Source organism: Protopterus annectens, chromosome 2.part2 (genome assembly GCF_019279795.1).
Source record: "Protopterus annectens isolate FY-2018-M chromosome 2.part2, PAN1.0, whole genome shotgun sequence".
NCBI classification, from domain to species: domain Eukaryota; kingdom Metazoa; phylum Chordata; order Ceratodontiformes; family Protopteridae; genus Protopterus; species Protopterus annectens.
The window spans coordinates 926,838,130-926,861,921 of NC_056730.1; the positions used below are offsets into that span (position 1 = coordinate 926,838,130).

A 23,792-nucleotide genomic window follows, 5' to 3' on the forward strand; every position below is an offset into this window, starting at 1 on the left:
TCTTCCCTCCTAACTCCAAAACTTCCACGATATTACCATCTATTCCTGGAGACTTTCATGCAGATTGAGTATAAGTCACCATTGTATCTCATCTCCTCCTATCTTGACTGCTAATTGCTGAACTTTATCTACCTCTAACCTTGGCATACTTAATACTTCCATAAATATTTCCATTTGTACTTTTTCCAAGATTTTTACATTTCTCTGCTTTATACAAATTCTCATAAAATTTTTGAAACCTAATACCGCTACAGGATCTCTAGTTATGTTTTTTATTATAACCTCCGTAAGTTGGGCAACAACTCTTTCTACTTTACGTTGCTGAAGTCATTGTGCTAAGGAGTTTTCATGTTCTGGAGTTATCAAAAAAGAGTTGCTTAACAGCAATCTTTCTAAACTCATGCATATTATCCAGATACTCCCTTGTTTTCTCTTTAGCACTCTTCAGTTGAGCCTCTTCTTGTTCTGTGAGATTCCCCTTATTCTGAAATACTTTACCTTTTGCCAGCCCCTCTAAACAATTCTTGCTACTTATTAACCCTATCTCTTTTTCTTTTATTTCTACCCTATTTTTAAACTCCACTTTCATTTTATTCCACTCACTAGCTATAAATTCTGGAGTATTTTCTATCTTCCCTAATAACTCCCTGATAATTTCCACTACCCATTCTTTAAATTCCTCCCATTTTAACAGGAAAGTGAGTGAGCATTATGTCTCATCTCTACTTCATTGCCATGCATTTTTATCTTTGTAATTACTGGCGCAAGAACCAAACTAGTTATTGGATGTGTGTCAATGTTCTCAATTAAATGTACATGTTCACGTGAAATATAATTTCTGTCTAGTCTACCCAATTATTATACCTTTGTGAATAATATGTAAATTTTCTCAGAGTTTCTAATACTGAATTCACAGCTTTTATACCTAATGTTTTCATAAAGTTTTTCAGAAATCTACCTTCTTTTGTTATAGTAAAATGAAAAAAAGGCTTCCAACACAACGAAAAGTTTATTGAAAAATTCTGTTAAAATGTAGGCTTTAATAAAACGAAGAAATAAAAAGCACAAATTGTGCTGTTCAAGTTGCAGGTCAAACAGGATAAGTGCTTACAGTAAAAAAACCTTATTCAGATCCTAGTGTATAGACCTGACTTACTGCCGTTAAATAAAGATCCTTAAATGCTCAACCAATCACATACAGCAATCAGATGCATGCCTTCCTTAAGCCTCCATTTCATTTCTTAATTAGGCTTCTCTCTTTCAAAATAGGTTTAATAGGAACTACTCTGTTGAGCCCTGGAAATAAATTAGCTCTGAGGTTCATGATCCATTTGATTTCTTCCTTTTCAGTTTTGTTGACAATGTCTCCTCCACGGAGGTTAGTAGTCACATTCGAGATAACCATAAAGCTAAATGAATGCCCTGGATTTTCAGATACATGTCCATATAGGGCATTGGTTACCACTTTATTCTTGATGTCTAACAGGTGGTGAAGTATCTGTTCCTTAAACTTTCTATTGGTCTTTCCTACATAATAGGCTTGGCACAAATTACAAGTGCCAATGTATATAATGTTCTTGGTGTTGCAGTTAGCAAAACCAGAGAACTTATAGCATTTGTTAGTTACAGGGTGAACAACCAATGCCGTATATGGACATGTGTCTGAAAATCCAGGGCATTCATTTAGCTTTATGGTTATCTCGAATGTGACTACTAACCTCCGTACATTTTTAATGTAAGTATGAGTTACTTTTGTCTATACCTGTGAGACCATTCACATACTAAGATAATATGGAAAGTGGTGCCTTCATGGTAAGAAGTCATTATTCCCATCTATTACATACGACAGCTTTTGTAAATGTCTATTTCCAACTTTTGTGAGGCACGCACTCATTAATGTTCAGTTAATCCTTTACACAGTTTTTTTTTTCTTATCATTAGTACTGGAACCTAGGCCACATTTTACAAAACTTTTTGTTTTAATAAAAAACCCTCAAACAAACAAAAACAAAAACAAACAAATGAATAAATAAATAAATAATAAAAAAACACCCCCCCCCAAAACACTTCCATAGCCTGTTAACTAAATACAAACCCACATAACTATGTACATCTTCAAACAATGAAATGTAACCCTCCTAATAGGAACATTTGTGCCAAATAGACAGCTGCTAACATAGGCCCTAATTAACCTGAAATTATGGGGGTGGCTGCAGTTGTGCAGCATTTAGAGTTGATGCCTCACAGCAAGTTTGATTCTCAGCTCGGCTGCCTTCTGTGCAAAGTCTACATGTCCTCCCTGCGGTCATGTGGGTTTCCTCCAGATGCTCCGGTTTCCTCCCACATTCCAAAGACATGCAATAGGTGGAGTGGACATTCTAAAAAAAATAGTCATAGGTGGGAATGTGTGTGTGAGTGAGTGGTACTGGTGAACAGCAGGGCTAGCCATCCGGTGGTGTAAACTTTGGCTCGAGATGATTGTCACTGTTGAAGTGACACCCCAACCCCATGTGCAAAATGGGAAAAAAGGGGTTGAGGATGAATGGATGCTAAGATGCATGTTAACACCTGTGCTTTTACTTACACTATTATTTGTGCCTTCATAAAATTAATACAGTTTGTCTCTTCTAATTTCTCTGGTACAGCAGAAAATATCAGATTTTTCCTATATGTTCTGCCCTCTAATTATACAATTTTTGAAACATCTCTTCTTAAGTAGTCTCCATGCTCAGGCAGCCTTTTCTTTATTTTGACCTCTGATTTTTGTAGTTTCATCAGCTTATCTGAATATCTTTTTAAAGCTTCTTCCATTTGTATGGCATTTTGTTATTTAACCTGATATACACCTTCAGTATTTCATTTATTTTAATCAGCTCTGAGCACATTTGACTTATTTTTCCCTCTAGATTATTGGAAGTCATGTCTTGCACCAAAGCTAGAGCTTGACATGTTTTTTGCTGAAAAGCTGCAGGGTTCTTCCCAGTCAGTGTTCTCTCTTCACCTTTTCTAGTTGGTCTTCTTTCAGGCTCTTTTAGTTTTTTTTTTTTTTGGCAAACAGGCAATGTATTTACTAGCCAGTAACTGAATTTACTGAAGTTGACAATATCACTGGCTTATGTTTCTCAATTTCTGTTCTCACACTGTGAAAGCTGAAGTTAAGCTGTTGATCATCTTGCAGCCATACTGAACGCCTCTTAATGAAGTACTGTTTAGTATGTTCACATTCATTTTTCGTAGCAGTGAGGTCTAGAATATAAAAGAATGTAAGCAAAGATCATGGGGAATGAATGGCAATTTATCATTTTGTCCTACATTTGGCCCACACTTAAAACAGTGTGCTTAGTTTAAAACTATTTTGAGTAGATTTTTTTAATAGTGATATGGTCTCAGGATTTAAGCTTTCTGTTGTTTCAAACAGGGTGATTTTATAAACTGATAAGATGCATACACAACTGGTAGACAGTGTAACTATTGAAACACTTAGCAGATATTTAAAGAATGGCTCCTGTTAAAGGAGAGTCTCTGAAGTCTATAGACAGGGCTTACTTAGTTTTAATAGCTTGCAGGCTATTTTGCCAGGTCAGTTTTCAAGGACCTATCTTCGTCAAAGCCTGATTCCATGAATCCAATGATATTAAGTCTTATTGTGGTCTTTAAAATTGTCAGCAGTAGAATTATCATACCCTCTTTCTAGTTTAAATGTATTTCACAAGTGATTTATGCCAGGATCACATCTTTTGTTTTTATACATTAATGATCATTCCTCTTTGCTCTCTCTCAGCTATATATCCTATAAAAAATCTCTCAACTGTCCCTGATTTTTGCTTCATTTTTCCCTGTCCCTAATATTTTTTTTAATGGTAAATTACTGAGGATTGCAGTTAATTATGTTAAACGTGAGAGTTTCATACTTTTTATTCAGAAAATGCATGCGGATGCAAAATCTGTTGTTCTACTAACTTTGAATAAATCACTGCAATATTTCTTCATGAATGCTACCTGTTTATTTGTCAGTTATGCAAAGTTTCTTAGTAATTATTCATGTAACTATGTACTGTTGGAGCTTTTCTCCCCGGGCCTTCACTGAAAACAGGCTCCCCGAGCCCAGTGGACCTCCCCAGTCATCAAACTGGAATAAATAAATAAATATTTAAAAAATGTCACTGATTTTGGGCTTTTGTCCACCTATTATTTTTGGCTTTATCAAGGATTCTTAAACAAAAAGAAATATTCATCCCATGTTTATACTTTCTACTTTGCTAATGAAACAACTGCACAGTAACACATAATACACCTAAACTTCCTTTGCCAGGACTCTTTACTCTGAAGATTCCTACAGATCAGCTTACACTAGTCTCTGTATTAGTCCATCTTAGCAGCATTCAATTTGCTTTTATTTACTGATTGATCAATTGACCAATTTAATGATTTTTTTGCCACCTACCACTGACTTCAGGTCCCTGGTGTCCCTCATGAGGTAGGAGCTCCCAGGATGTGGCCCTTTGCTGGATGGGTCTCAGCTGACAGAGTGAAGAATATAGGAATCACAGCTTTCATGCAGCAGACAGCTATTTTTTCCAATAAGCCCTACCCCCCACACACAAACTGAAATGCAAGGCTGATGCCACCTAGATGGGTGTGCAATTGCACCAAAAGGAATGTACCCTCACCTACAAGGTAATGAGTCTTTATCGACCTGCTCAACTAGCTCAGCAAAGGTTCTCTTCTTGACCATTTGATCACCACCAAGGCTCATGAAATGTCCGAACCACCAGTACATTCCCGGCCACATTTCCCTAGAAGAGGTGAGCAAGCAATGCCTCATCAATCTCTTTCCTCCTAGCCAACTCCAGTAGATGCCCAAGCTGTTAACCAAATGTGGTTCACCTAGTTTGTAAGTAAACTAAGACTGCATAGGATGAATGAAAAAAAAAAATACAGTACTATATGCTGACAATATGGCCAGGGAACAAATGACAAAATTGGAGCAAAACAATAAAATACAATAAACTGTGCTATCCCAGCTGAATTTCTTATAAAGCACTTTATGTTTAACACTGTACTTGTCTAAAATATACCTAACAAGCAAAATGCTTCTATAACACATTATAATATAAACGGTCTTCTACATGTCCTGCCCCACCACCGCGCCTAAATATTATTCCACGTTCACCTCTCGTTATCCATCTTTGCCTCAACTTGCTTTCCTAGTCTCTCCTTTGTTCATGCTACCTTTGTTGTTTCCTTCCTATTGTCCTCTAACCCTTTCCTTTATTTTAATGAAGCAAATCATGTCACTAAATGTTACTTACACGCTTAATGACATCATCTGTGTGTAGGTGCACTAGTAAAGACACAATATCCATCCTTATATTAAAGACCATCTACTGTACCTGTTTACTACACCAACATTTAATTAACCTTTTGCTGTTTATTTTTTACAGTGACAAATTATTACTTAAACTGCATTTATGTGATAAGATACCACTGATGTATTTGATTTCCTATCTGTCAGCAAACCTAGCCTAGGGAAGTTGTTTGGAATACCCAAGGTACACAAATGTACCTCAGACCCTCCATTTCAGCACATAGCAGCTGTAAAGACCAAAACTGAGAACATCTCTCAATATGCTGTTAGCAATTCAACCCCATTGTACAGTCCAGCCAGTTCTATATGAAAGACTCGTGGATTTTCCTCAGTGAGCTGCACAACTACCAGTTCACCACTGCTGACAATTTTCTGGTCTCGCTAGATATAGGTCATTTTACACTACCATCGTCCATGGAGAGGGCCTTCAGCTCACCAAGCTATTCCTCTCCAAATACACCCCTCTCCCCACTGACTCTATCAAGACTCTCTGTGATCTCATCTCTGTTGTATTAAGGTACAATTCTTTTCACTTCAACCAAAAGATCTATCACCAGCAGTGTGGGGTAGCCATGGGGTCCAAAATGGCCCCAGCCTATGAGAACTTGGTACTTATCAAGTGGGAATATGAAATTTTCACCTAGATCCCAGGTTTGCAACACACCAGACTCTATCGTCACTATACAGATGATATTTTTTTTCATTTGGCATGGCATCAAGGAAGAACTCCAGGCCTTCTTAACTGAAGTGTCCAGCAGCACCAGTTTCCTCAAATTCACATTCTCCAGAATGGGCACACAAGCTCACTTCTTAGATGGGAAATCACCCTAGATAAAGAGAACCTCTGTTTCAAGTCTGTCCCTCTTTAGGAAGGAGACTTAAAGGAATAATTTCCTGGAATACACAAGTCTACATCCTAAGTTCATGAAAAAGAAAGTAGTTAAGGGGCAGTGCATCAGGCTCTCCCGCATCACCAGTGATGATGACTCATTCAGTCTGGAATGCTCCTTCCTGAATAAACTCTTCCTGGACTGAAACTACCCCGAACCCCTGGTCAGCTCAATCCAGTAAGAGGTTGTCCTCTGCAGGCACACCTGATTCCAGCCCATTCTAAAATCCCAAACCCCCCAACAAACAGAAATCTGATGATTTTGTCCTCAGCTTTCCCCTCCTTATCAGACAGGATATGGACCCCACTGGGAGCATCCTGACTGAGAATTGGTGTGACATTCATAACAACAAAGAGCTCTGCTCCATTTTGGGGAACAAACCACAATTTTATTACAAAAAAACTCAAGACACTCAGGCATACCTTCAAGTTGCAATGAGACTCCCACTTCCAACTCCAGCCTACAGAGCCAGCTCACCCTGCAGGCATGTTCCCATGTAACCATTATGCCACCTGCAAACACATCCTTGCTTGTAATGTTTTCCATTTTTCACATTATGATTTCAAACTGGAACTTAGCAGTTTGATTGCAACACTTTCAATGTAATTTACGCTGCCACCTGTAATCAATATAGCAATTTCTACATCAGCAAAACCTAGAGGAGACTGTCAGACAGAATGAAAGTACATTGTGCAGCTCAAAGAAACCATGACACAAAGAATGTGCTGGCAAAACCCTGCCTGGGCTAGCCCTGCTTCAAATTTTTAATTCTTGAACACACTGATGACTTTGTAGGCAATGTTAACAACCTCCTTAATGTCCATGAACTAAGGTGGCAATTGCTTCTCAACTCCGAAGCTCCTCCAACAATCAATGATAACTTAAACATTAAATGTGCATTAAAATTCGACAGATAGCACACCACCAGCACCTTTGATTCTCTACAGATTTTTGTACTATTTCCACTTCAAGCTAGCCTCATTCTTCCTACCAGGTACAATGTAATATGTGTCTTTACCCATTTGCATTGTTTCATTGGCTGAAATACAGTTAACTGTTAGCTTGAACTGTAATTCTACAGGCATGTTCTGATTGGCTCTTAATCTCTTTCACTGATTTGTCCAGTAATTTTCCTATTCATGATTTGACTGGTTCTTCCTTATTATTGTACTAGTATTCCTGATTGGTCCACTAAGTCTCTCACTGATTTGACTATTAAGCCCTATGTGTTGTTTGACTGGCTCTAACACTACTGCCTTTGGTATATAACCACAGATCTTTTGAATTGTTTTATTCACTTTCTGATGAAGTTCTGTAACAATAAAGGGCAAAAGCACCAAATGTTAAATGGGTCTTCACGTCTGATTGCCCTTCCACATCCCTAGAAGTTTTATCCAGTTTCTGCAGTTTTTTCATTCGCATCGGTTTCTTCCTATTTTTACGGTTCACATCATGTTTAGTATATCCTGCTTTTTCACACTGCAATATATTCATCACATGCTATGCACTCTCCCAGCTGTATTTCACGACGCAAACTACATTCTTAATATTTCTGCCTGTTCTAAAAAAATACTTAAACAAATAAAATGACATGTACCTAATGACCCATTCATATGATGCGGTTCCATGGCTCCCATCCCACTCATTGGGCCATCTGACCCAGGACCAATTGGGAACTGAAAGAAAACAAAAGATAGCCATTACTCAACTATATTAAAGGACAACTACAACATAACAAAATGAAATGTACACACATAACTGGCTTTTAGCAGTTTCATTCATACTCATTAACTTACTGAAACAGGTTACTGTCAAATGGTTCTTCCATACCGTTGCCCTAACTGTGTAGAAAGCAACTTTTTAATGCAATTTTTTAATGTTACCTTTTATGTACATTCTAAAAAAATACAACTTCTGCAATGATTAAAACTGTGGCTTTCATCATAAACCTTGTATAAATCTATTATGATATTGTATTATTATATCTCTACTGCATGCAATGTCCAAGAAAACAGAACTTTGGCACATCATATTACTTACAACATGATAACCACTCATTTCTATTCAGTAGCGAGTGGCTTACATTATGGGTAAAGCAGTGATCTTTAAATGGTATCATACATACATTACATATGCATACATTTCTGTTTTCAAAGCAAACTATGCAGCTATTATTTACAGCAACATGTGTAATGAGGCATATTCAACAGGTAAATGTACATATATACATACAACATGATATAAGAGAATCTCAACTTACATTGGTCCTACTGCCTCCAGAAGGTACTGTATTCATCAATGTATACATGTTATCTCCAGAGTTGGTTGATTCTAAAATGGAAGCAATGCATTTTAGATACACTGCAGTAGTAGTATTTTGAATGCATCACTTTAATTATTACATTACATCTTGCTCAATAAGATACCTCATCAAATTGATAATAATCATTTTTTTTTCAGACATGACATCTGCAAATAATCAACACTTAATGTACTCATTTCCAACAAATTGCAAACAAGCAAATAAATAAAAAAATGATCCTCATAATAATTTGTAATCTTTCATAAATATTAGCACCACTGACACTAACAGGTCTGAATCAGAAATGCTAACATTGTGAATACGTGTTATTTCAAATCCCTTATTCAAATGGATGCCATATATACTAACTTTAAAATCATTGCATAAAAGTGTGCACTTAATGCATCCCACAAGATTACCTGGCCTTACCCACTTTGTTTTATAAATTTTGTCCTGTTCATAGCATACATTTACCAACCTAAATTAAAACTTCACTTTCTCAGTCTGTTGCCCCAATCTCTATTCTCCCTTATCTTTCATAAAGCTACAAAGTAAGATCTATGTTCACCCTGACTACAATTCTGTTTAAAACTTTATAAATAAACATAAATAGAAATATACGTATTGGCTTATGTACCCCTTCTGCTATCTAGCATAACTCAGCAACCACAACCCCCTCACAAGTGGCAAGTGCAACGGCCCAATAAACTCCATGTAAAGTTCAAAAAGAAGGGCCAGCACAGCAGTGTGGTAAACCAAAACTTTTAATGGCTCATAAGCACATAAACATATAGATAGAATACATTGAGCATAGGGTAAATAAGATAAGAGACCTTGGGACACAGGTGGACAGTAGTCTCTCCTTTGATAATCATATTGCCACAGTAGTCAGGAAATCCTTCTATGTGGCACACCTCATCATAAAAGGTTTCTCATCCAGGAAAAAAGAGGTCATTGTTCCCCTCTACGCATCACTCATTAGACCCATTATAGAGTACAACGCCCCTTTTGGTATGTACCTCACAAGACATCTACAACAACTAGAAAGGCTACAGAAATACCTCACAAAGAGGATTACCGGCCTCAAACAGATGCCCTACGCAGACCGTCTCAAAAACTCCAGCTTTACTCTGTCGCATATTGCCTACTCAGCGGCGATCTCTGCTTAACATACAAAGCTATGTCAAACCCAGAGCTGTTGGACATGCTCCACATAAAGAAATCCCAATCCCTCCGAGCTACACGCTCTAGGGACCTAAACCTTGTCACCACAATAAACAGAACATGCTGGAGGGATAGATTCCTGTCCCAGAGACTTCCCATACTCTGGAACAAACTACCTATCTATATCAAACAAAGCTCCTCATTAGCACTCTTCAAGAAAAATCTTGATGATTGGATGGGAGATAGGAAATTCACCCTGGGGATCACTTCTGTGGCTCTGCTTGACAGGGGCACAGGAAAGTAATTTTCTTGGTTGGCAAAAGCCAGGGTACCATTTGACTAGGCTTATATAGGTCCAAGGGCCAATAGCCTAGTACCTACCTATGAACCCGAACCCCAAAAAAGTACAAAAAAGTACAGACCAGTTTCGGCTATGTTAGCCTTCCTCAGTGTAAATCCAGAGTATCAAAAACACAGATATTTATACAAAAACAAGTGGTAGATAAACATTCCCATTGGTCAGTTAAAGATGCTGATTTATTCCAGGTGGAAAAAGCCCACCCAACTTAATTATCCATTTTTTCTCCTTAGAATTGAGAATGGAATGCCAGCGAGCCTTATTATTTCTGTCCCCATTAATTTTATCAATAACCGTAAACTAAAAAAGGCAGTGTTATGTTTCAATGTGTGTTTGTAAAGGGCATTAGACTGTCTTTTATTCCTGATATCATTAACATGTTCAATGATACGTAACCATAAAGGTCTAGAAGTTTGCCCCACATAAAAAGCAGAACAGGAACATGTAGCGAGATAAATCATCCAATCAGAGCTGCAATTTGCTAAACATTTTATGTCAAAGAGCAAAGCCGTATTTCTGCTTGTGAATTCTTTAGATTTCATGACCCTTGGACAGTGTGCACAATGCCCACAGGGAGTACATCCATATAATCTATCCCCTGTGACGGTAAGTTGTTGATAGTTGGTGGTGAATTCCTGATATCGTTTATAATGACTAAAATGTGAACCTAGTGTTTGACCTCTCCGAAAGGAGAATAAACATTTGCTACTTATAATCTCAGACAATTTGTGATCCGCCAATAGAATGTTCCAATGTCTGTTGACAATATCCAGAAGTACCCCAGTATTTCTACCAACTGTTGTAACCAACCTCAATTATGAAGGTTCCCCAGGTTGATGTACCCTATAAGTTAACAAATCCCACCTGTCCTGAGTAGATGCCCAATTGCTAGCAGAAATAATATTACCTTGTTTATATCCCCTACTCTTAAATCTATGAACAAGATCTTGCTTATAAAGTTCATAGGCTTCTGTGTCTGAACAAATCCGGCTAACCTGAAGAAATTGTGATTTGGTGATGTTCTGGATAATATGTTGGGGGTGGAAGCTGGTAGCATTAAGCAAAGAATTGTATTGGGGTTAATTGCGACAGATCTGAGTGTTCAAAGTATTATCAGAATTCATGGTGACCAAAACATCCAGGAAAGTAATCTGTTGTACATCATAATTAACCTTGAACTCAATGCCCCATTTATTCTCACTGAAATACTCCACGGATTCTTGTAAATAAATGCTGTCAGCTTTCCACACCATCCAACAATCAACCAGATACTGTCTCCATATATCTATCTCATTAAGATATATGTTATGGTTGGAGTCATAGATAAGTTCCTCTTCCAAATATGCCATGAATAAGTCCGCATAAATGGGGGCAAAAGATGCCTCCATTGCTGTACCCTGCACCTGCCAAAAACATTGACCACGGAAGTGTAATACATTCTTGGTGAGAACATGTTCCACAAGACAAACCATGAATGTGTTGAAACCTGGCTGGTATAGTTCACATTTGTCCAACCAGTACTGTAAGGCCAAAAGACCCGCCCAGTGTGGAATGTTGCTGTAGAGGGCAGTGACATCTAGGGTGCAAAGTAACCACCCTGATTCCAACTGCAGGTTGGAGAGGATACCCAAGAATTGTGTTGTATCCTGTATATGAACCTGTATACATCCCAAAAGGGGTTGAAGATTTTGGGTCAGAAACTGAGAAAGAGGTTCTGCAAGGGAACCCCTACCCGACACAATGGGTCTCCCAGGCAGATTTGTTAGGTCCTTATGAATCTTGGGAAGCAAATATAAATACTGAGATTTGGGATGCTGTACAGTAAGGTGATATCTGAGTCGGTGATGATACCCTCTTCCTTGGCTTCCAATAAAAACCCATCAATTTCGACCGTAAATCTAGAGGTTGGATCAAGGGGTATACACATGTAGTATCTATCATCATTCAATTGCTTTAAAGCCTCATTGTAATACACGTCCCAATCCATTACCACCACTGCTCCACCCTTATCAGCCGGAAGGATCACCAAATTCTTATTATTTTTGAGATTCATAACAACCTGTTGTTCCATCTTTGAGAGATTATGAGGAAATATTGAATGTTCAAGAGGACTAAAGTGTAGATCTTTGAGAACGCTAGACTGGATCATAGAAACCTGTGGATACATGGGTGGCATAAAGATGGATTTGTGAAATTTAAATACACTGTTGTTAGCAGATGTTTCAGAACCAAAATAATAGTCTTAAATTCAACAAACACCAAAAGAAAGTACATACTGAGCCAAATAATCTTCTGTGACAAAAAAAGCTAGGAATTTAGGCCTTTGTTCAAAAATTTTATTTCAACCTCCGAAAGAGGTATAGATAAGATGTTATGAACATTTGTACAATTGTTTAACGTTGCATCAGAATTTTTAAAAGGGTCTCCAGATTGCTTATTTGTCCTGTGTTTCCTGCCCCCTCTCTCCTGATTCTAACCCTAAAGGGTGATCCCAATTATGTCTTTTGGGGGTGGGTGACTCTAGGGTGTGATTGCCATCCACATCCATAACGGAGGATGATTCATCCCCCGACGTACTACTAGAGACCATTCTGGGTTTCTTCAGGATGGATTTAGGTCTCTTTCTTTTATGAGTCGGGGTCTGCTTTCAGCAGTACTAAATTTCACATTCCTATACATATCAAATGGTTTACCCTTTTGATAGTCCCCCATGTCATGATTAAAATTCTTCATCTTCTTCTCTACTCTCTTAGTTGTTGTTCAAGGTTAAGTAGCTCAGTACTGAGCTGGTTTAAATAGGGCATATAACATGGTAGGGTCTCATAGGTTTTGATATCCTCACAGAAGGATTTAACCTCTATAACACACTGGTTCACAGTTTGTTCATAGTATGATGTTAGGGCATCAACAAAGCCCATAGAAGCACTTTGATGAACCTGTGCCCATTCATCTAATAGTGTTTCATCTCTATTATGAACTAAGGGTTGAGTCCTAACCCGTAGGCCCCTGGGGGTAATCCCCTTTATCTGATAAGCTTTGAACAGTTTCAAATGCCAAACATTGGTTCTGTTTTCATGTTTCTCGTACGTTTTTGGAAAACCAATTTACAATGGTTAGATGGGTCACTGGTATTGGTATTTTCAATACCTCCCTCATCTGTAGGCCCCAACCCAAAAACCTGCAAATCATCCCTGTCAGAGGATAAACCTTTTAAAATAAAGACCAAATCCATGTTCAAAATGAAAATGTGTGTATATCAATGTACTTATATTGCCGGATCTAGACAAATTATATTGTTCAGCCCTATACAGCTATCATAAATAAGGGGCAATGGCCACACTGGTCTGGAGCAACCACTAATCAATATGAAAGATTGTCAGCCTTTATAAAATAAAAATTATGGTAATAAGACACAGATGTCTGTGAATAATCCCAATATTTCTATTCTTACCATAATAATTTGTAACTAGATACAGAAAATAATTCTAAATCCGAAGTGACACCAAAACAGTGTATAGAACCAAATGTCATTAGTTACAATAGGGGAACAATAATAGCCATCCCGCATTTTGAAATCAAAACCAGAATCATAAAACTGCAATCAACATTAACCTGATGTTAAATGATACATACGAGATACTACATTCCCCTATAAAGACTGTGTTGAGGACAGATACCACAGCCAAAACACCAACTGATCACACAGGAAAAAACATCCATTAATTTAAATTAGACAGGAAACCATAATAGCCATCCTATGACCCAACAAAAAATAAAAAGTTGTCAAACAATTTCGGCTACTGCCTATATAGTAAACCCTGAATCACACAGAATATATGGTCCCTTTCTACAGAAATATCCCATCCATCAATATTGAATACACTTTTTCAGTATCCCCACTTCATATACAAAATAATGTTCCAATTTCTGTGCTAATCTAATACCATGATAAAGTCAATCAAACGAACCTGTGTCACAATGTTACATAAACAATGTTTGCCTTACAGAAATATACTGATCCCCAGAACCAAATGAAACATTCCTTTGTTATCCAGACCTAACATAGCCAAAAAGACAATGCAATGTATACTTCGGCTCAGCAAAAACACAACAGTAGCTACAGGGTAGGTAAAATTACCCCTTAAAATAATAACAGTAAAGTCACTATTGAGAATGTAGGTCGCTAAACACCATACTACATTCCCTGATGGTATTAAACACTAAAAAAAAAACATATACCATGACATTTTCATAAGAAACAAGAAAAACCATAACGTTCCAAAAAAGTCCCAAAGGGATCAATAAAAATGAAAATGAATCATCGGCAATGCACAGTCACCTATACGATAGTCCCGAATTCCGCAAAGGAATCAGAAACTGTCTGTGTGCATAAATCCAATTCGAGGCCACAACGTCAGAAAGTTTATAAAAATGAAGTATGTGTTCACCTAATATCTGGCTAATCCCATACACAAGTACTTCAAATCAAAAAATAGGAAACAGCTTCGCCTGATGATGTATCGTCAGTCTCTTGAGACAGTTAACTACGTCCAAAATGTTCCGAACAAAATGTTCCAAACAAGCCTGCTGCCCGGTATGCCATCATAGCTGGAAAATCCAACCCTTAATTCAGTAAAAACACAGCCCGATATGGAACAGTAACGTCCTTAAATTGAATACATGTACAAGGCAATAAAGCAACTCCACAATGTTGTTGCGTCTTTCGGCTTTTCCCAGTTAGGGGTCCCCACAGCGGAATTCCAGTCCGCTAATGATTGGTAGTAGATTTTTACATGCTGAGTTGCCAGCCCTGATGCACAACCTTCAACGAAGGTACGCCCACTCATGCATGTCTCCACACAGAAGATGCTCTAGCTGAGAATCGAACAGGACAACATCTTACTGTGAGGCGACAACGCTACCGCAGCACCACCACCGCAGTAATAAAGCAACTCCACAATAATAATCCAAAAGGCATTCCAATCCCCAATAACCGGGAATGTTGAATTTTCTCCTCCACTACGATATAGATGGCCATCACACCCAAAGCCAACAGTGAGGAAACAGCAAACCTCAGCAAGCACAACCCCCTTGCAAGTACAGCAAGTGCAATGGCCCAATAAACTCTCTGTAAAGTTCAAAAACAAGGGCCAGTACAGCAGTGTGGTAAACCAAACACTTTTAATGGCTCATAATCACATAAACATATAAGTAGAATATGTGAAAGTGGTGAAAGTTTGGTATTCCACGACAATCGAAGCTGACCAAAAAGAAGTCAAAACCAAGGTCCTTTATTTATAAGATCAGTAAGCACTTTCACATTTGTGTAAACGTTTCATCAGACTTTCTAAAAAACATTGAGTACAAATTCACTTAAATATCCCAGCTAATATGTAATTAACCAAAAAAATTGAATTCCAATTCATTTTTAAAGTGGTTGTGTCCATATAAAAAACGTTTACAGTCAGTCACATGAAATTCTAAATATCTAAAGGCCAAACTGATATGCAACAAACATATCCTATAGATATATAGCATAAAAAATATATACAACATCATAACTTCCTAACTTCATGGAACCATCTTAGACATATATATAAAAAAACATCCTCTATAGAATCTCTCACTTAGACTAAAGTAGTGTAAGACCAGACTCGTATGCAAAAAGAATGTCAGATGACAAATTTTATATATATCAAACTACTATTCAAAACGTTATATAACATTGTTATAAAATATGATATTGCAATAAATCAATGTTTTAGGGCACAATCTTTTAAAAAGTGAGAAACCCTTTCACTTAGAGCATGACCTCTATCGGCCTGTATCCTAATGATCCATTTCCCCTCCTCTTTTTCAGTAGTTACCTATATCTCCTAGTCTTTCAGTGGTAGCTATAGATTCCAAAACTAAACATTTAAAATGATGTGAAGTGTCATTATTGATGACATGTCTGGCTATCGCATTACTCTCATTTTCTCTATTGATGGCATATATGTGTTCTCTTATTCTTTCCCTTAATGTTCTGTTTGTTCTGCCAACATAGAAGTTATAACATTTTTGACACGTAGCAAGGTAAACAACGTTCCTAGTTCTACAATCTGTATAATGTTGAAATTCATATTTCTTGTGTGTATCTGGATGTACAAATATGTTAGTATTAGCTATGTATCCACATTGATTACAATGATGACAGGGAAAAGTTCCCTTTCTAGTGGATAATCTCAATCTCTGATTCTTACGTTCATAACACAGGATTTGTTTTAAAGATTTGGTATTCTTGTAACAAAATCTAGGATCAGAACCAGCTATTCTTTTGATGTCCTCATCTAACAATAATATGTTCCAGTTTTTTCTAATCAACTGTGTTACTTTCTTGTTCTTATTAGTATAAGGAATGAGAAATCTGTTAGATGTTTCTGTGGAACTGTTCGATTTTCTAATTTGTGAGAGTCTAGTTCTCTTGATATAGGGTTGACCTGCTGTACTATCTTCTACTTCTTGTAGTACCATCAGGTCCTTCTCATGATAACCTCTAGCTGTGAGATCTGTCTTCATATTTATAATAGCTTCAGAGAATACATTATCTTCACTAACTATGCGAGAAGTCCTAAGTGCCTGACTCTTGACTATATTCTGATGAAGATGTGATGGATGCATACTGTCTCGGTGTAAAAAAGCATTTCTTCTACAGTCTTTCCTAAACACTTCTGTAGTAATCATATTATTGTATTTTTTTAATAACACATCTAGGAATTCAATTTCTGTTTGAGAGTTCTTGCCAGTTAAGATAAGGAAGGTCGTAGTTCCGTTAATGTACATAATAAATTCATTCAATGTCGAAAGATCCCCTCCCCAAATGAGGAAGACATCATCTACAAAACGTCTATAGTATTTAATAAATTTTGAAAAAAACATATGTTCTAAAATATAGGTATGCTCCCAATAGGCCAATACTAGGTTGGCATAAGAATTGGCACAGGGTGTGCCCATTGCTACACCCATTACCTGTAAAAAGTATCTCTTATTGTACGTAAAGACGTTAAGTATCAGATCCATTAACATTGTTGTTCTGATGTTATTATTAGTGAATCCCTTCTGTATTAAAAGCAATCTTAGATACTCAATTCCAATGTCATTGGGTATACTAGTGAAAAGCGATGTGACATCTAAAGTTACCATATAATCTTCATCACTCATATGACTACCATTGTTATATGACTCTAAGGTCTCTAAAACATATTGTGTGTCTCTCAGGATGGAGTCAGTTGACTCTACTACTGGCCGTAGCTACTTTTCTACATAAATAGACATGTCTTCTGTCAGCCATCCTTTACTAGACACGATTGGTCTTAAAGGAGGATTAATTAAGGTTTTGTGTATCTTAGGGAGCCCTCTGAACGTGGGTATCAGGGGTTTCTCTGTCAAAAGATATTTGTATAATTGCGCATCTATGATGTTACACATCAGCATGTCATTTAAATCATCATACACCCGTTTAATCAATGCGTCCAACTGAGACATGGTTAAACTTCTATATGTGTTAGTATCACTCAACATATTATCTATAGTCATATGGTACAAATCAGTATCTAATGTCACAACTGCTCCTCCCTTGTCTGCTGCTCTAATGACAATGGAAGAGTTATTCTCAAGTGTCTTTAAAGCTTGTCTTTCTTCTTTACTCAAGTTATAAAATTCTGGTTTAGATTTTTGTTCATCAAGATGAAAAGCTGTTAACAAGTCTTTTTCAACTGCTTTTTCAAAGCATTCAATCAAAGGATGCAGCAAAGGCATGTAGGAAGAAGGTCTCTTAAAAACATGTTCATCATTAAGACTACTATATAGTAGTGTAGTCGATAGTTCACTAATGAACTCATTCATTGTACAGTTCTCATTTTAGTTGACATTTCTTCTATTTTTCTGGTTAACTGCAAAACATTAATATTTACTGTTTCCTTGTTAGATTGGCTTGTTGTGTTCGCTAATTCTGAACATGACAATCGCAATACAGGATTACCTTCTGCCAATAGCAGTTGTTTAAGCCTGCCAGTGTTTGTAATAAAAATTTCCGTTCTCAAAAACTGCAAGCTGGTCTCTTCTGTCATGTCCCTTCGGTGTAACAACAAAAATCCAAAATGTAGAGCAAAGAAACACCAAAAGGGCAAAGTACCAATGAGAACTGTACAATGGCAGAAGATACACATGGAAGTCTGCATATCATTTCAGGGTGTTCCTAGAGGGTTACGCGTTCTCAAAATGCCGATCTTTGGTTCCACTTATCCCTCGCTCCTCTCTAAATGGCAAAAACTAAATTTAGAGACTAGTATCGGATACATGAAGCTCTTATTAGAACAGTATACCATCATTGAAAATGAGTTAAATAATGAAATCAATAAAATGGAACATGAGCTAAACCTGCTAATAACATCTACGAAAATGAATGAGTTCATTAGTGAACTATCGACTACATTAACTTCTTTAGACAGTAGACTCATGCTAGCCAAGAAAAAGAAACTAGAAAGAGACTGTTCCGATTTTCTTAAGGGGAACATTTTTTCTTGACCGAGGGATCAGATACGTAAAGGGAATACCAGTCGTCCCTTGGAGAGACGACAATCTACAACAGTTCCTGTTCAATCGTCCATTTCCGCTAATATTACATCATTTCCGCCCCTCAATGGAGGGACAACTCCGGTTAATACAGAGACTTCCTCTGAGAATACAGCAGTAACAGATATACAGGCTCCTGCTCTTGAAGAGCCTGTAGTTAGAAGGAAAGTGAATATTCAGAATCCCCGATCAGAAATGAATGTGGGAGACTTGTCATCACTCCCTTTTCCGCTCCCGTTTCGACCGATCCATCGACAAACATGGAGTCTGCAATACACAGGGAGGAAACGGAAAGTTTCACAAGAAGAAGAAGAACTCGAATTTCAGAAGAAATCACTAAAACCAGTAAATTGGACCTTACAATAAATTTATCTAAGTATGAACTATCACCTAGAGAGAAAGCAGTTCTAAATAATGGATTATCTTTCATCCCTTCACAGCATGTAGATGTGGTAGATTTGATTATTGATGTGAAGTGTTTTACTAGGAATTTAGCACTATCTTTACAACATAATGATACAAATAGTAGTGTTAATGATGAACATGTTTTTAAGAGACCTTCTTCCTACATGCCTTTGCTGCATCCTTTGATTGAATGCTTTGAAAAAGCAGTTGAAAAAGACTTGTTAACAGCTTTTCAGCTTGATGAACAAAAATCTAAACCAGAATTTTATAACTTGAGTAAAGAAGAAAGACAAGCTTTAAAGACACTTGAGAATAACTCTTCCATTGTCATTAGAGCAGCAGACAAGGGAGGAGCAGTTGTGATATTAGATACTGATTTGTACCATATGACTATAGATAATATGTTGAGTGATACTAACACATATAGAAGTTTAACCATGTCTCAGTTGGACGCATTGATTAAACGGGTGTATGATGATTTAAATGACATGCTGATGTGTAACATCATAGATGCGCAATTATACAAATATCTTTTGACAGAGAAACCCCTGATACCCACGTTCAGAGGGCTCCCTAAGATACACAAAACCTTAATTAATCCTCCTTTAAGACCAATCGTTTCTAGTAAAGGATGGCTGACAGAAGACATGTCTATTTATGTAGAAAAGCAGCTACGGCCAGTAGTAGAGTCAACTGACTCCATCCTGAGAGACACACAACATGTTTTAGAGACCTTAGAGTCATATAACAATGGTATTCATATTAGTGATGAAGATTATATGGTAACGTTAGATGTCAGATCGCTTTTCACTAGTATACCCAATGACATTGGAATTGAGTATCTAAGATTGCTTTTAATACAGAAGGGATTCACTAATAATAACATCAGAACAACAATGTTAATGGATCTGATACTTAACAATGTCTTTATGTACGATAAGAGATACTTTTTACAGGTAATGGGTGTAGCAATGGGCACACCCTGTGCCAATTCTTACGCCAACCTAGTATTGGCCTATTGGGAACATACCTATATTTTAGAACATATGTTTTTTTTCAAAATTTATTAAATACTATAGACGTTTTGTAAATGATGTCTTCCTCATTTGGGGAGGGGATCTTTCGACATTGAATGAATTTATTACGTACATTAATGGAACTACGACCTTCCTTATCTTAACTGGCAAGAACTCTCAAACAGAAATTGAATTCCTAGATGTGTTATTAAAAAAATACAATAATATGATTACTACAGAAGTGTTTAGGAAAGACTGTAGAAAGAATGCTTTTTTACACCGAGACAGTATGCATCCATCACATCTTCATCAGAATATAGTCAAGAGTCAGGCACTTAGGACTTCTCGCATAGTTAGTGAAGATAATGTATTCTCTGAAGCTATTATAAATATGAAGACAGATCTCACAGCTAGAGGTTATCATGAGAAGGACCTGATGGTACTACAAGAAGTAGAACATAGTACAGCAGGTCAACCCTATATCAAGAGAACTAGACACTCACAAATTAGAAAATCGAACAGTTCCACAGAAACATCTAACCGATTTCTCATTCCTTAAACTAATAAGAACAAGAAAGTAACACAGTTGATTAGAAAAAACTGGAACATATTATTGTTAGATGAGGACATCAAAAGAATAGCTGGTACTGATCCTAGATTTTGTTACAAGAATACCAAATCGTTAAAACAATTCCTGTGTTATGAACGTAAGAATCAGAGATTGAGATTATCCACTAAAAAGGGAACTTTTCCCTGTCATCATTGTGATCAATGTGGATACATAGCTAATACGAACATATTTGTACATCCAGATACACACAAGAAATATGAATTTCAACATTATACAGATTGTAGAACTAGGAACGTTGTTTACCTTGCTACGTGTCAAAAATGTTATAACTTCTATGTTGGCAAAACAAACAGAACATTAAGGGAAAGAATAAGAGAACACATATATGCCATCAATAGAGAAAATGAGAGTAATGCGATAGCCAGACATGTCATCAATAATGACACTTCACATAATTTAAAATTTTTTAGTTTTGGAATCTATAGCTGCCACTGAAAGACTAGGAGATATAGGTAACTATACTGAAAAAGAGGAGGGGAAATGGATCATTAGGTTACAGGCCGATAGAGGCCATGGTCTAAATGAAAGGGGTTCTCTTAAACCCTTTTTAAAAGATCGTGCCCTAAAACATTGATTTATTGCAATATCATATTTTATAACAATGTTATATAACGTTTTGAATAGTAGTTTGATATATATAAAATTTGTCATCAGACATTCTTTTTGCATATGAGTCTGGTTTTACACTACTTTAGTCTAAGTGAGAGATTCTATAGAGGATGTTTTTTTATATATATGTTTAAGATGGTTCCATGAAGTTAGGAAGTTATGATGTTGTATATATTTTTTATGCTATATATCTATAGGATATGTTTGTTGCATATCAGTTTGGCCTTTAGATATTTAGAATTTCATGTGACTGACTGTAAACGTTTTTTTATATGGACACAACCACTTTAAAAATTAATTGGAATTCAATTTTATTGGTTAATTACATATTAGCTGGGATATTTAAGTGAATTTGTACTCAATGTTTTTTAGAAAGTCTGATGAAACGTTTACACAAACGTGAAAGCGCTTACTGATCTTATAAATAAAGGACCTTGGTTTTGACTTCTTTTTGGCCAGCTTCGATAGTCGTGGAGTACCAAACTTTCACCACTTTCATTTATTACGATTTGTTTGGTTGGTACTTTGCCCTTTTGGTGTTTCTTTGCTCTACATATAAGTAGAATACATTAAGGGTAGGGTAAATAAGAACCCAAACCCCAAAAAAGTACAGAACGGTTTTGGCTATGTTAGCCTTCCTCAGTGTAAATCCAGAGTATCAAAAACACAGACATTTATACAAAAACAATTGGCAGACAAACATTCCCATTGGTCAGTTAAAGATGCTCATTTAGTCCAGGTGGAAAAAGCCCACCCAACTTAATTATCCACTTTTTCGAATCAGTTCTAAGGACCTACATTCTCAATAGTGACTTCACTGTTATTATTTTAAGCATAACATTTTATTCTCCAATTGTTTGTCTGTAGATTCACAGATAAAGGAGATAAATCTGATAACCATCTGGACAAGGTAGTTTTGGATACTGCCAAACCTTTTTTGTCATCTGAAAATTATATGAAAAGTTGATCAGATTTTCTGTATTCTTTTGTCCTGTGCAGGCAAAAACGCAGCTGTCTATGGACGTCTAGTTGAGGAAGCATGTACCCTGCCTTACTGCCATGCTTGGGGGGGGAAAATACTGGTAACTCTATGGATTGATTTAGAGTAAATTTTGAACACAGTTTTGGTAGGAATGAAGGGTTAGTGCGTAATGAAACCCTATCATTATATAATGCCAGGTAAGGAGGTTTCATAGATAAGGCCTGTAGCTCCGACACTCTTCTAGCTGATGTAATCGCTACTAGAAACAGAGTTTTCCAAGATAGAAACTTCAAACTACATGATGCAGCAGGTTCAAAAGGGGGAAAAATAATGCACGATAACACAAAATTTAGATTCCACAGTGATAGAGGTGGCTTTATCAGTGGTCTTAAAAAGTCTGCCCCTCTGAGAAAGGCCTTCAATAGTTTATGAGACATGATATTCAAACCTTCGCTTCTAATATGAAAATTCAAGATAGCTACCAGCTGTACTCTAATAGCAGCTGCAGCTGCTCCCTCACTGAAAAGCTTAGCCAAAAATTTCAAAATAGATGAAAGGGGTGCCGAGAATGGATCAATTTGATTTTTAACAGCCCAGATAGAAAACCTTTTCCATTTGCTAAGATATAATTTTCTTGTTGACATCTTATGAGAAGAAATTAGGATATGTTGGACTTCAGGGGTGAGGTTATGTAGCCTGGCTATCTTGGGAATTGGAGCAGCCATGTTGTCAAGTTGAGGGAATGAAGAGATAGGTGGAGAGCCCCCGACGAGTGTGTCAGGAGGTCTGGCACTGGATCCAGAATCCATGGCTCTTCCAGAAGATGAGGCTTCAAAAAGGGGAACCATACTTGATGAGGCCAGTATGGGGCTATTAGAATTAAGGTCCTTCCCAGACTGCTGGCTTTTTGGAGAACTTTGGGTATAAAAGGAAAGGGAGGAAATGCATAAAGGATTCCCAGGGGACACTCGTGTACAAGTGCATCCCTTGGGAACTCCCCTGGATGGGGGATTTAGGGCAATGTAGCTGCTGCATTTTGCATTCATTGCTGTAGTGAATAGATCGCAGCAAGGCTGGCCCCATTTGCAAAAAAATCATACCTACTACTTCTTTCTTTAGGGACCACTCGTGTGGCATCAGAATCACTCTGCTTAGTTTGTCCGCCATCACGTTGGATTTTCCCAGGGTGTGCATTGCTATCAGAAAATGCTGGGAGGACGTCGCCCACTGCCATACTCTCAGGGCCTCCCGACAAAGAGGGCAAGATCTGGTTCCTCCTTGTTTGTTTATGTACCACACAACTGACATGTTGTCCGAATGTACTGCATTTGTGCCTGCTGGAAGAGAGTCTTGGAATGCCTGCAACACCATCAGCACCACTCTCATCTCTAGTACAATGATGTGCAAATGAGCTTTGTGATCCTGCCAAATGCCTTGGGCTGTTCTTCCCTGAT

The 23,792-nt window shown here is 37.2% G+C and overlaps 1 protein-coding gene across 3 annotated transcripts in view; it reads right to left on the bottom strand.

Moving 5' to 3' along the window:
* The window catches only part of SSBP2 (single stranded DNA binding protein 2), a 1,934,337-nt gene that overhangs the window by 118,039 nt on the left and 1,792,506 nt on the right, over positions 1 to 23,792 (bottom strand). For all 3 annotated transcript variants that reach the window (XM_044064241.1, XM_044064242.1, XM_044064244.1), the window contains exons 13-14: positions 8,519 to 8,589; positions 7,856 to 7,934 (exon numbers count right to left, since the gene is read on the bottom strand). In XM_044064241.1, the coding sequence (XP_043920176.1) occupies positions 7,856 to 7,934; positions 8,519 to 8,589 (150 nt within the window). The remainder of the gene's footprint in view (positions 1 to 7,855; positions 7,935 to 8,518; positions 8,590 to 23,792) is intronic.